The 13,707-nt window shown below is 38.4% G+C and overlaps 1 protein-coding gene across 2 annotated transcripts in view; it reads left to right on the plus strand.

The window, feature by feature from the left end:
• Positions 1-12,737, plus strand: part of LOC101853269 (exportin-7) — a 37,363-nt gene extending 24,626 nt beyond the window's left edge. For both annotated transcript variants that reach the window (XM_013084720.2, XM_013084753.2), the window contains exons 22-30: positions 593-700; positions 1,852-1,934; positions 2,287-2,341; positions 2,875-3,034; positions 3,692-3,830; positions 4,500-4,657; positions 5,963-6,061; positions 7,760-7,887; positions 8,554-12,737. In XM_013084720.2, the coding sequence (XP_012940174.1) occupies positions 593-700; positions 1,852-1,934; positions 2,287-2,341; positions 2,875-3,034; positions 3,692-3,830; positions 4,500-4,657; positions 5,963-6,061; positions 7,760-7,887; positions 8,554-8,650 (1,027 nt within the window). In that variant the 3' untranslated portion in view covers positions 8,651-12,737. The remainder of the gene's footprint in view (positions 1-592; positions 701-1,851; positions 1,935-2,286; positions 2,342-2,874; positions 3,035-3,691; positions 3,831-4,499; positions 4,658-5,962; positions 6,062-7,759; positions 7,888-8,553) is intronic.
• Positions 12,738-13,707: the final 970 nt, after the last annotated feature.

Genomic DNA, 13,707 nt, shown 5'->3' on the forward strand with positions numbered 1-13,707 from the left:
AAGACACTTGGACTAGAAGTGCTTGGCTTGTTCTGGATATTTTAAAAAAATGATGAAACACACACACACACACACACACTCACTCACACTCACACACACACACACACACACACACACACACACACACACACACACACACACACACACAGGGTGTATATGGATATATTTTTATGGACACCCAGGAACATTTTTAGTCAGGTTGGCCGTCACACTGGTGATTTGCCGTTAGATCCCAATTTTTTTCGCCAAATCCCTATTTTTTCCACCAGAGATCCTGATTCATAGATTTCCTAGAATGGTAGGTCTTTGTAAAACTCTTTTCCTCAAACTACACTGTCAAATTTGGTAAAAAGAATACCGCCTCTTTCAGACTAATGATAAGTTTATGAAAGCATACGCAGTCATCAGCACATCATGCACTTTCAGTTGTGGATCACGGTACACATGCACTCACGAACACACACGCATGCTTTAGTTCATTTGTTTTATTGAAATATCAAGGCATTTTATTATATCAGAACTCCCCACTTATCTAAGTGTAAATCATTTTAAAAAATGTCAGGTAATCTGAATTCCTTAACTGAAGCATCAGCTACCCGTCTTACACCCCAGTGTTACAAAGGGCTGTGGAGTTATGGTATCACGACCCCTGTGTCACCACACCAGTCCTCAAACTGTTCACAGAACTTGCACAAAACAGGTGAGTGTTGCTGTGCCCTTGAGGCTGCTCCAGATCGGGTCTTTCTTTTACTCTTTAGACCCTGAGTTATTTCCACCGTTTCCCAGAGTCTTTTTCTGCAGTCACCTAAACCTGGCGCACCATGTCTCATTATAACCCCCAAAGACTTGCCCTTAACTTCTAAATGGCAGAAACAAAGGCTTAGTCAGTACTAATAAACTTGGTTCGGGAATAGTTAGGAAAAACAAGCAAAAACTACCACTAAATGAAACAAAACAGACTTTGTCTCTGGTATCGAACAGGGTTATTACTGCCGGAGACGCTCCCAGTGTCCGATGGGGTTCAAAGAGTTAACTTCAGAGTTGGACTGGCATTAAGTTCAAAATTTTAGATTTAGATTTTGTGTGGCAAAGATGTTGGAGTGGATGTTGGTGGGTGTTCTTGTGTGGTTTTCTGCGGCTCTTCAAGTTTGGGTATATTATCTTCATGGTTGGACTGGCATTAAGCTCAAAATTTTAGGTTTAGATTTTGTATAGTTCTTTCTTCTCAAACGTCTATCATTGTTATCTCCCCTCCCTCTTTTCTTTGAATGTTTCTATAACACTTCCAATCTTCTGCTCTTGTATTAAGACCAATTTGTTTTGCTGCAAAACTTTTACTAAAACCTGAGTTGTCGGTGAATTCAGGTAGTTGTTGTAGCGGGTAGTTTTGATTAATTTACCAGTTCTTAAGTTTGTTTAGTGTCTTCAAGGGTTTATGGTCTGATCTTTGAAAACTATACATGTTTTGAATAGGACTTTGGAGACAATGATTTTGTTTTTTACTTTAATTCTATGCTTGGTTTATGTATCTTTATTATTTAGATATCAGGGTTTTCAAAGAGTATTAGTTTTCTTGCTACCAGCTCTATCGAACTGTGTGTTGTTGTGTTATTGAATTTCAGAGACTTTCTATATTTCTTTGCTTTTCCGACCACTTCCAACAGGTACAAGGTTGTAGTGGTTGGGTAATACAATGTTTAACTGAACTTTTTTTCACTGGTTAAGGCGGATGAGGTTAAGTGGTAGCTAAATACAATCTGAAAAAAAAGTGTTATTTCAAGAGCAAGTCCAGTTTACTTTATGTACGTTTAAGAAGATAATGGATTACATTGACTAAAATTTATTCCTCAGATCTCAACGTCTACAGTTTGATGTGTCCTCACCCAATGGAATACTTCTCTTCAGGGAGATTAGCAAAATGATTGTGTGCTACGGTGCGTTGGAAATTTTGCCCCTACTTTACTCTACCGTCTGTTCTTGTCATTGCAGTCTTGTGTATTTTTTTTCTGAATCAAGGAAGAGCTTTCTGGTTATGATTTCTGAAATAAAGTGTGAAGTGATGGCATGGCTGTCCAAGTACAGTTTTGCGCTTGAATTATTATTCTGCTTAATAGCCATGGTTGTGTTATTTAAATGCAGACTCATACAAGTTTTCACTACAGTTCCTTTGCTGGTTGTCTCTGAAGTTATTCTGCCAGAAAATAAATCTATTTCATGCTCTCAAATTTCAGTGAGAGAGTCTAAGAAATGTATTTTTTTATCCATTGTTTCTTTGATGTTTTTCAGGATCAAGAATTTTAACCATTGGTGACATTCCAAAAGACAGAATCTACCCAATGAAATATCCTTTGTTTAAGTCTGAGCTGGATTTACCTGTTGTTCAAGATCATGGGAAAGGGCTTTGTATACTTTGTTGTTGTTATTTGTCTTTTTCTATGTAGAGTTTATGGCACTTTAAAATTCCTTATTGTCTCCGTAGAAAGAAAAATACTCATCTCCCTTTAACCCTGCTTTACATGGTGAAACATTTTTTTTTTTTTTTCATTTTTCTTATCATAGCAACTTTGTTTTTGTCCCGGTGCCTGTAGTATTTGAAAAATGTACTAAGCTTTTTTATAAACAGATTTTTTTTCTTACCCTCTCTTATTCTTCTGCATTTAGCTCTAGAAAGGGAACACATATCATCTATCAATGTTTTTACTGTGATTCTACCTTTCTGAACATGTTTGTGACCTTCTGTCTTCCTTCTTCTTTACTCAACTTGGGCTTTTCAAGGAGTATTTATTTTTGCTCTAAATTAGATTACATACTGTAGATGGGTATAATATGAACTGACATTCAGAATTCCCACATGTATTCCTTAACGTTGCTTAAGTTGAAGGGCATCTCAGTGTGTTTCTCCATGCTGAAGGCTGCGTTGTGTGGGAACTACGTGAACTTTGGCGTGTTCCGGCTGTACGGGGACAGTGCGCTGGACGATGTGCTGGCCATGTTTGTCAAGCTGCTTCTCTCCGTGCCACAGAGCGACTTATTGGTAGGCGACTTCTTTTTTTCCTTTGTTGTAGTGTTGGCTAGACACATAGAGAGATGTGTTACAATAGTGCAGGAAAATGAACTGATGATTTTTTTTTTCACCAGAATATATTGTCTACCTGTCCTGTGCTTTATGGTGTAATGTCTTTATTTTTATTGTTTTAAAAAAGTGAACATTTGCTTAATTGAAGAGATCCAAAGATGTACTTGAGTATAACTGTTTGCTCTTTGCAATGAAGTGATGGATGCCGTTAACAGAATAAACGAGGGAGTGAGCGAGCTTGGAGAAAGAAAGATGAAAATGAACAAAAATTTAGAGTAAGAGATAGATAGTCTTGGCCGTAGAAATGTTAATTTATATATGACAAAGATGCATTTCTGGCTATGAGATGAATTCAATTTTTTATTAATTTCCTTATTTCGAAAAGTTTTTCCTTTGTGTTGCTGGTTGGTGGATGCTCTGATGTGGTTTGCACCTGCTTTCCTATCAAACATCAATTGTCCCTATCTCTTCTTCCTTTCTTTTTCTTTTCTTTGTATTTTACTTCATAGTAACATCTCTAATCTTCAGCACTCATATGACCTAATTGTGTTGCAAACACTGTAAATTTCTGACTAAAACTGAACTTTCCTCTGTGTTTGTTCACTACGTGTACAGGACTACCCGAAGCTGAGCCAGAACTACTACGGCCTGCTGGAGTGTCTGGCCCAGGATCACATGACTTTCATTAGCAATCTGGAGCCTCAGGTCTTCCTTTATCTGCTCTCCTCCATCAGCGAAGGGCTCACAGCATTAGGTGAGTTCAGGGTCATGGGTTTTTAAAATTTAATTGGTATGGCTCTTATATATTTCTCACAAGTAAATGGTTTATCATGTTTGACTGGCATTGCCGTCATTGACTTATTGATGCAGCTTTTATGAGCTCAGACTTGGTTTCAAGGTATTTTCAATTGATGAGGATCATCAAAGTTTATAGGTTTGGATACTTTGAAATGGAAAGGGATTTACTATTAGCACCAAATGTTAGGGAGCGCAAGGAAGCCAGGTTGAATAACACAAATGGAAATGGTGGAAGCCTGGATGCCTGTGCTGAACAGACATACCCTGAAAGTTAAAGTTGCCTTAGGACCAATATTTAGTTACTTGTCACCAATATAGGTTCCTCTAGAATAGACCAGTGATTTAGTCTTAGCTGTACAGCTTTTTTTTCTAGTTACTTGTTCCTGGTACTGAGTTCACATACCTCCTTTTTGAACTATAGGTGAAATGAAGTACTTTTTTTGGTCTGCTCTTATGCTTTGTTATTATCTTGTGTATTTTCTATTTGAAACCAGCATAAGGTTGATTGGAAGGCAATAGATGCGAATGTGCTCTTGCTTGACAAATGACCATGCGAACCATGTAAATTTTGGGAAGTTGAAGAAGAGCAAAAACCTTTTTTTAGGTCGTGCCCTTTTTGTTTCAGACACGATGGTGTGTACTGGCTGCTGTGCCACGCTAGACAACATCATCACCTACCTGTTCCGGAGGCTTGTGAACAAAAAGAAGAAAAATCCTAATCAGGTACCAGACAGTGAAGCGTTCCTCTGCATTCTGGAACTACATCCTGAAATTTTACAACAGGTATGCTGAATGTTTGGTGTTTATGGTAACTTAAACAACGGTTTTCTTCTATTTGCCTTAAATGTTTTATGTAATGTGTGTATAATTTTAACTTGTTTCGACCATGCTAGCTTCATGTGGCTGGCAGCTTGTTCGACTGTGCATTTTGTAGACCTCATGATCTACCTGTTCCCGAGGCTTGTGAACAAAAAGGAAAATCCTAATAAGGTGCCAGGCAGAGAATGGTTCCTCTGTATGTGAACAGTGTTCACAATTTATTTAATGACTGCACAAAAATTGAAGTAAACCAGATTTTTACCCTCCCCCCGGGACAGTGCCGCTGACTGAAGTGTCTGTAGGCCATTCCCAAAGGGGGGACATTTCTCGTTCAAGCATAGTAGAATTGTAAATGGGCTGATTCATGTCACGCTCATAACTGTACCTGATCTACAACAGGGAACTGCTGCTTTTTCTTTCCTGATCCTTACTATTGTCATTTTCCTCTACTTCTTTTGTATGTTTGTCACTCTCTTGTGACCTGCTATTTTGGGGTGCCTTGATAGTCGAAGCAGACCTTGTGCTGTTGAAGCTAGAGAGGTGAGCAGTCTAAGTCTGATTCCCTGTAAAGACTTCTCTGTTGACACCCACCCCCTGGCGTTCATATGACCTTTTGCAGTTGCGAGTGCTGTTAAACCCTCTACTATTAAAAAAATCCCAAAAAACATATTTTTTTCAATCTTTTCTATGTGTTGACACTTATCAAATTGATAATTGGAACTCTATCTCAATGAGTTAACCTGTTTTTGTTGAGGCAGATTACCAAGTTTTACCAAATAACCAAGAGCAGAACATCTCTGTCGTCCTGTTACTCTAGAGGTGGAAAAGGTACCACAAAGTTCTATTTTGTGCGTATTTACACCTGTGGTCAGCATAATTTCTTTAGCACCTAAGTCATTATTTGAAGTTTAAAGCAAAATTAAAGAAAAAGACGGCCACTAAATCAGAACTATGACTATGGCGTTTGTTTTTCAATTTATAACTTTTGAGGCAATAATGACTCGGAATGAAATGATATTGTAAGATGCCCCTTGGTATATCTATATTAGATTATTTGCTTCATAGATTTCTAGAAATTGATAGCCGTGGTTGGGGAGTGATGCTGACAGTGTGCATCTCCAGCTTGTGTATACACTGCTTTACTTACTGAATAGAAGCTTGTGGAATTGTTCAATATCTGAGACGTAAACTTTATGCTTTCTGAAGCGAAAATTACAATTCTAATGGGCTTTGGTTGGGAATTAATTTTGTTTGGGTTTGTCCTTTCAGATGCTGTCCACAGTGTTGAACATCATTATGTTTGAGGACTGCCGGAACCAGTGGTCCATGTCCAGACCTTTGTTAGGCCTTATTTTGCTCAACGAAGAGGTAGGTCAATAAGCTTCATGTTTTAAATTATGCAGTTGAACCTGCTCTTAATGAGAAAAAAAGTATAGTGTCTTTGGATTTTAAAGACTTCTGTAAAGTTTTGTGTGTTTTGAGGAGTGTCTAAAAGCTTTTCTCAGCACAGGGCTGTTTGAGAACAAAAAAAAGTGCTTATGTTATCCTTCTGGAGCAAATTTTTTGTTGTGTCAATTCTTTAATCATGATCATTCTGTCCTGTGTTGGATTTGTCGGCTCTTGGCCTTTTGCAGTGAATGGTCTGGTTGGTGGCAGCTCTGTTGTGTTGTATGTTTCTACTCTAATGTTACCATTGCTCTCATGTAGCCCTTTTGAAATGAGGTTGTGGGTGGTTGGCGAGTGCTCTTGTGTGGTTTGCTACTTCTTTCCTCTCAAACATCTATCATCCTTATCTCTCTTTCTCTTTTTGTGTTTGTCATTCTCTTGCAGTATCTGTAATCTTTGTATGTTGGACCAAATTGTGTTGCAAGTGCAGTAAAACGCTTACGAAAATGAAATCAGGTCACTTTTGTGCTGACTGAACATAAAATCTTTGACAATATTGAACTACTGGAATTCTTTATTGCAATATGGCCATTTTATTTTGTTACCCCTCCAACAGTTGCTTTACCATTGTTGCAGCAAGTTCAGTTTCAAATGTGCATATGTTAGCAATTTCAACTAAAAAATGATAACAACCCACCAAAATTTTAAGAAATGACTGAAGATTTGATTCAATGTGAGGATACAAACAAGCAGATATTACAGATAAATAAGGAAAATTTAGGGGGGGGTGGGGAAGGGGAAACAAAAAATTGTGCAAAAGCTGGTCAGGGGATGTGCTGTCTTCTAAGTTAACAAATGTTTAATAGTGAGTAGTATGCCTTATTCTTTTGAATTGCATTTAGAAGTTGATCCCCTGTTCTGGACCATAGCTACAAGGAATAGAAGACAGGCTGTGTAGTCCTTGTTCTTGAGTGCAGGGAGGACATTGTGGGCACGTAAAGAAACAGTCTCAAATGAACTTAATATTTCAAAGTCCACATATATATTTGTATTTCGGAGTGCCAAGGATTGCTCTGTGCAATGTTGTTGTTGCTGTGGAAGATGTTTCAGTCTTCCTTTTGAAAATGCAGTCAAATTTTTGTCTGTGAACCTTGGGACACGATTTCCTGTTGTTAAGGGTTGAAGGGCGCCACTGGTTTGTGGATCTTTTTTTTTCTTTCACTATGTAATTTCTGTCTACTTTGCCTTTTCCCTGCTGTGGCTATTATTATGCCTTTGTACCAACAAAGGATCTCCAGCTCTGTCTGTTTCGGGCCATCTTGGTCAGCGTTCCCCACGAATGATTTCAGGACCTCTTTTCAGAGACTCTACTGTGTGTCTCCAGGTCACTTTGGGTCTGCCCCTTTTGCGACGTCCTTCGGGTGTCCAGTGGAGGGCAGTCTTCACAATAGAGTCTGGCTCACTTCTCAGAAGAAACCTTGCTCTGATGTGGTTTTGTGCCCTCTTTCTTATCAGACATCTATCATCCTAATCTCTCCTCCTGCTTTTCTTTGTATGTTACTTTCAAGAAATACCTGTTTCAATTTTCGGCACTGATTTGACCTATTAGTGTTGCTAGTGCTGCAAAACCCATACAAAAACTAAAACTAAACTCGACCAAACCTGTCTCTGTTGTTGCAGTACTTTAACAAACTCAGGAGCAACATCATTTCCAGCCAGCCCGTGGAGAAACAAGAGGCTATGGCCAACTGCTTTCAGAATCTGATGGATGGGGTAGAGAGATCTCTGCTGGCCAAGAACAGAGACAGGTATGTTTTACGTCCTTTTTGTTAGCACGATGAATAGTAGACTTATGTATTTGAGACGGAGTTCATATTTATCTGTGACTTTAAAAAAAAGATGGGGGGTGGGGAGGTTAAAGTCTTTGAAAACTCACCAAGTACAGATGTAAATATGTTCAATGTCTTGCTAGTTAGTTAACCTATTGTCATGCCAAGAGTCAAGTTTAAAAAGTGCATAATGTTGGCATTGATTTGTGTGCGCGTTGAAAGATTGGAGAATTTTTTTTTCACGATGACAAAGTTATTTGTGGTGATAAATATATTTCATGTTTACCAATGTTTTTTTTTTTCCTCTTTCCTTGAAGTTACTATGTTAAAAAAATATCTCTTCAAAAGAGAAAAGGAAATGTGATAAAAGATGTGGAGGTCTTGAGTAAAATGTTATGTAATGTTGTGAGATCAATAGCAATACATTTCCAAGAATCAGGGTTATAGTAAATAAGGCAAGCAGTGCATATAATGATGTTTCCAGAAGTGTAAAAGAATATTCTTGTAATAACCTTTTTACCTGTTTATTTTGAGCCTTTCAGGCTTTCGCTAATTGGTTCAATACAAAGTTGTTTCATTTTGTTTTAGAAAAATTGATGGGCTGTTGTCGTTTATTTTTCCTTCGTCTATTTCTTTCCTGTGTAGATTCACCCAGAACCTGTCTGTGTTTCGAAGAGATATCAACGACTCAATGAAAGCCCCCAGCAACAGCCCGTCGTCTGACATGATGAACTATGGATAGCAGCTAGGTTGTTCCTTTAGGCTCTGATTATTTGTGAATTTCTAGTTGCATTCGTTGCTTAAAAGCCATGATTTGACCACAGAGATGAGAGAGAATGAGATATGATACTTCGACTGGAATGTCTGCTGAGGTTTGTGTGTGTGTGTGTGTGTACTACTCGAGCGAGAGTGTGGTGTTGTTTGGAGTAGATCTGTGGCCGAGAGCCCGCTGTTGCTTTGAGTTGTAGGCTTCCTGCTGGTGGTTCTGATGATTTGCGTGCCGTGTGGGTCAGGGCAAGCTTCGCACAAATCAAAACGTGTTTGATAGTTCATTGATGGGAAAAACGACGATACACTTTTCTTCTGAGTCTGAGCTTTTTTTTTTTTTTAGTTAGTTAGATTGACTTGAACAATACAAGCGCTGCAGTAATAACTCTCATCTTGATATGTTAGAGTGATGATGCCAGGAGCTGAAGTCTTGGAGGAAAAGAGCTTTTTCACAAGATCACCTTGTTGTACAAGACTACAGTGATGTACATATGTAGAACAGCTTTTTCTTTTTTATATATATTGGGAAAAAAAAGCAAGTTTTTCTCTACGTTTTTTTTTCCAATCAGTGTCATAATAGCCACTTTATTTTCAAATCCATGATGGTCTTGGGTTATTGGAAGGGTAGGTGAGGGCTAAGGTTTAGGTGATGGTTTTGCTACAGTGGGCAAAGGTTACTGGTTCAGAGGCAAAGGCTTTCTCTTTAAGACAACTATAGATATATGGTGTCAGTTATGACTTAAAGAATTTTTTTTTCTTTGTCGTGATCTCTTGGGTTGCGGGAGTTGATCATTGGTTGATGAGTGTGGGTTCTGTCTCCTGTCGTTCATGGTGGTCCCTCCAAGGTGCAGCTCCCTCTCTATAAAGGTCCAATTTCCGGTGAGCTTATCTTAGGGCGTAAAGCATTTTGTCCTTATAATTATCACTTTGTGGTCATTTGCCGCAATAATGCGAAGGTGAAAATGATCTGTTGGGGTTACTTTACACAGTTCTGCGACAGGCCCGAAAAATCTGTCACGGTCGTTTTCCTGGCTGGGTGACCAGACAGGGGGGTATTTTAAACTGCTGGCTGTGTGGTTGCAAAGTGTTAAGACTATGTTGCCATTGATCCCCTCACTGCTGGGCCCTTGATGTTGTCCTTTTTGACACCGCAGGACAGTCTTTGGCGAATCAGTGAGGGGACCAGGCATTTTGGATCTCCTGAAACAATGGATGTAATTTGGAGAGGGCACCATAATCTCATCTGCATCCTCAGGTTGTTCTTTGATTCATTTATTTGCTAGTCTTTGATCATTTATGCAAAGTGGGAGCCATTTCTTTTTCTTTTAGTCATTTACTGAATGATTTGAATTACCAGGGTTTTGAGTCAGTGCATTGTGCTAATAAGCGTACTCAGTTATTCACTTTCCTTGTTATTCATTAAAGGCAGCATTTAATTTTGTCTCTCTCAGAGCTTTCATTTCTTCGTAGAGTAGCTTTGTGGATGAAACAACCACAATGGAATCTGCTTATTTTCTCATTTTGTCTCCCACCGCATCAGCTTAGTTGAGATCTTCTTTGAACTGTTGTCGAGGAGGGACATCAATACAGTAATGTAAACCTCTAGGGTCTTTTTTAATGATAACCCCCATGATATTGCCTGTGCGAAGGGCACCAGATTTTAAATCTGAAAGTACTGGATTGAAGTTGAACTAAATTTAGGGTATGCTATCTGTTCTGAAATAGCAATATGAAATTGTGTGTGTTTCAGTTATAGCATGACTTTTCTATTCTGAAACTGTAGCCTATTTGAACTGTTAAAGTACAGAAAGTTGTAATGAATGTATACTTTTGTTAACTTCTTCCAAAGTTGTAATATGGCCCTTGAATCTAAAAACTAATAAAGTGATGTGAAAGATGGAGAAAAAAAGCATGTCTAATAGTAACTGCAAATAGCTTTGAACTGCAGTTGAATATCAGATATTTCTAATTTGGTCTTGATGGAATGCTGATGGTGTTGGAAAGTGAATATTAGTACTCTTCAGCATCTCTTCAGTGGTAAGAAAATATGTCGGCACACGAATAAGGTTAGTAAGGGTAACTTTATGTAAATGTTCAATGCCTGTTTTAATTACTGTAGAATAGTAATAATGCTAATAACAATTGCATTTTTATAGCGCTTCTCCATGCTCTACAGCATACTCTATGTGCTGTACAACAATTGTCCCAGTAGACCCTAGAACACTCAGAAACATTCTCGGCTGCCCCGGAAGCAGACAGTGCAAGCTGCGGATTGCACATGCTAAAATACTAACAAACTGACGAAACCTTTCGCTGTCTATAGCTGGGTATCCATTCCCACCTGGGTGAAGTGGGGAAAATTGTGGAAAGTGCTTTGTCAAGGACACAACGTTGGGCCCCCCCTATGGGATTCGAACACTCTACCTTACTGTGGAGAGTCTGGGAGCCTAACTACAAGGCCACTGATGCCTCAAGTAGTTTGAACAGTGTCATCGAACTTCATTATGGCCAGAATGTAGTAGCCAATCTTATTCTCAGTTGTGAATATTTGCTCTTGGTAGATGTTTTATGAAAAGTTTCTTGTGTGTGCAGATAGCCGTTTATGATTCAAGAGTTTGTCGTCCACATCTCAGCTTCCAGAGAGACTTTGTTGCGTTATTCCACAGTAAATCTCATATCGAAGAAAAAAAAAGTTGTGTGCTTTTTCTATAGAAGATTTTACTTTTCCAACTCATGTATATGTGTGCACTGTATAGCTCAATGTGAATAAGATTTTTTAAATTAGATTTACTCAACGGTTTTCAAAACAGTTAAATTTTCTTTTGTATAAAACAGGTGGGAGTGTATGGAGTTTGTTTATGAAGGTCAGTTGAGTCTCAGGACAAGGCGAGGAAAATTGCACTGAGCAAAAAAACAAACAAACACACAAAAAAAAGTTTTATCTTACTTGTCTATGGAATCATCAGCTGTTGGCTCTATCTATACTTTTGTTGCCTCATCACTCTATTTGAAGAAACAAAACTGTGATTTGAATGATCACAGATTATCTTTCAATAATAATATGTGAGGCATGGTGGGGAAATCAGGCGCTCGTCAAAATAAGGAAATCCAAGAAACAGGCACTCTTTTGCCAATTTGGCAATTTTTATCAAAATTTTGGTTTTTTGCTAAAAACCTTTCGTGTCCATAAAAAAGCACATTTACATGTGAATTTCACAGAAAAACGAAGATTAAAGGCACAAAATCTGTAATTGTTTTCATTTTCAGGGAATCTCAAGCTATTGAAATTGTCAAATTTTGGCGGCCACTTTCTCGCTAATATTACCACTGAAACTGGGTGACCCCTCCTCCTTCAATCGCAAATATCTTGACCTCTATTCAGGATAGATGGGTATTTTTTTCATCGAAAGCAACACAAATAGACAAGCTTTAAGATGATACCAATAACTCCAAATGCCCCCAAATTGACGAGCGCCTGGTTCCACCGCGTTGTGTCGCACATATGGCCGTATTTGTAAATCTACCATTTTATGGCTTTGCCGGTGTTCTCTGTGCTCTTTTATAATGAGGGTTGTTACAAATTAGGAAATGAAGCTGGAAAGTTGAAACAGTGTTTCAGTGTTTTGCAGGTGAGCTGGATAAATGTAAAAACAGAACATTTTGCACATATCATGGCTGGACTGCTGTAGAATGCTGGAAGGCTCGGTTTGCTAATATTGTTCTCATTTGTACTTATAGAAAGCATGTGTGTGTTGTCAGTGTGTGTGTGTGAATGCTGCAGTGTTGTTCAAGCTTGCAACATTTATGTTGAGTTCCAACGCATGAACTTTTTGATAGAGACAAGAGTGTGTGTGTGGCTCAGCTTGTTTGAGAGATTGTTGCTGGCTGTTGTAGTTAGGAACGTCTGTGTGGCTGGCAGTGATTGTTTTTATGGTATGATGATTTCCTGTATTATGTTTCTTTTATTTTGTGTTCATATTTTTGTGCGTTTACCGCCACAATGAGAGATGACAAGTTTATATTATAAATAAATGATGTCTTGTGATGCTTTTTGAAAAAAACCCCAGTTGAGTCCAGTTTGTGAAAAATATTTTGTCTTCCTGGTTTTTCCTAGAATCTCAGTAGTTCGTGATATTTTGGAGTGAGACCGAAAAATAGATAACATTGTGCCCATCTGGTGTGGTTTGCTCCTTCTTTCCCATCAAGATCTGTTGTTCTTATCTCTCCTTTTGTTTGTAAATCTCTAGTAACACCACTGAACTTCGACACGTATATGACCTAATTGTGTTGCAAGTGTAGTAAAACTTTTACCAAACTTGGAAACGAAGTATTTGTAATCTGTTCTTGGGGAAATCCAGCTATTGAGGCTGATCCACACTACACAACGGTTGAAGAGAACATTGAGAGTGACATCTGTCAGGAGAACACAACAATGCCTCAATGATGAATCCGTCTTTGAGATGGTAAATTTGGCTGGTGAGATTTGTGTCTGTGGGGATAAGGAGTTGTGTAATTTCACTTTGTGCAGAAAAAATTGGTTTTTCTGTCTTCAGAAAAATTAGATTAATTTGATTCCAACTACAACTACAAGCCAGTCTACGGATGGTTGGAGGGCACCACTAGTACTTCTTTACTTTTCCTCTGTTGTTTCTGTCTGTCTTACTTTTTCCTTACTATAATAAATGGCCATCATTGTTTCGATGTGCCATCAAATAAACAGTCCTTCTAAATACATGAAATGTCTATGAAGTGAGGCTTAGGAAAGAGATGTGACAGTGTTGGTATGTGGATGGTTAGCGGGTGCTCTGGTGTGGTTAGCTCCTTCTTTTCTATCAAACATCTATCATACTGATCTCATCTTCTTTTTATGTTTGTTATTCTCTTGTAACACCTCTAATCTTCGGCACTTACATGACCTTATTGTGTTGCAAGTGCCGTTAAGCTCTTACTAAAAAAAGAAAAAGTGTTGGTATCATGTAGTGTCAGGTCAGTTTTGAACCAGCTGCATATAAACCACTCTTGTTTTCAAGA

Source organism: Aplysia californica, unplaced genomic scaffold (assembly GCF_000002075.1).
Source record: "Aplysia californica isolate F4 #8 unplaced genomic scaffold, AplCal3.0 scaffold00001, whole genome shotgun sequence".
Taxonomy (NCBI): Eukaryota; Metazoa; Mollusca; class Gastropoda; order Aplysiida; family Aplysiidae; genus Aplysia; species Aplysia californica.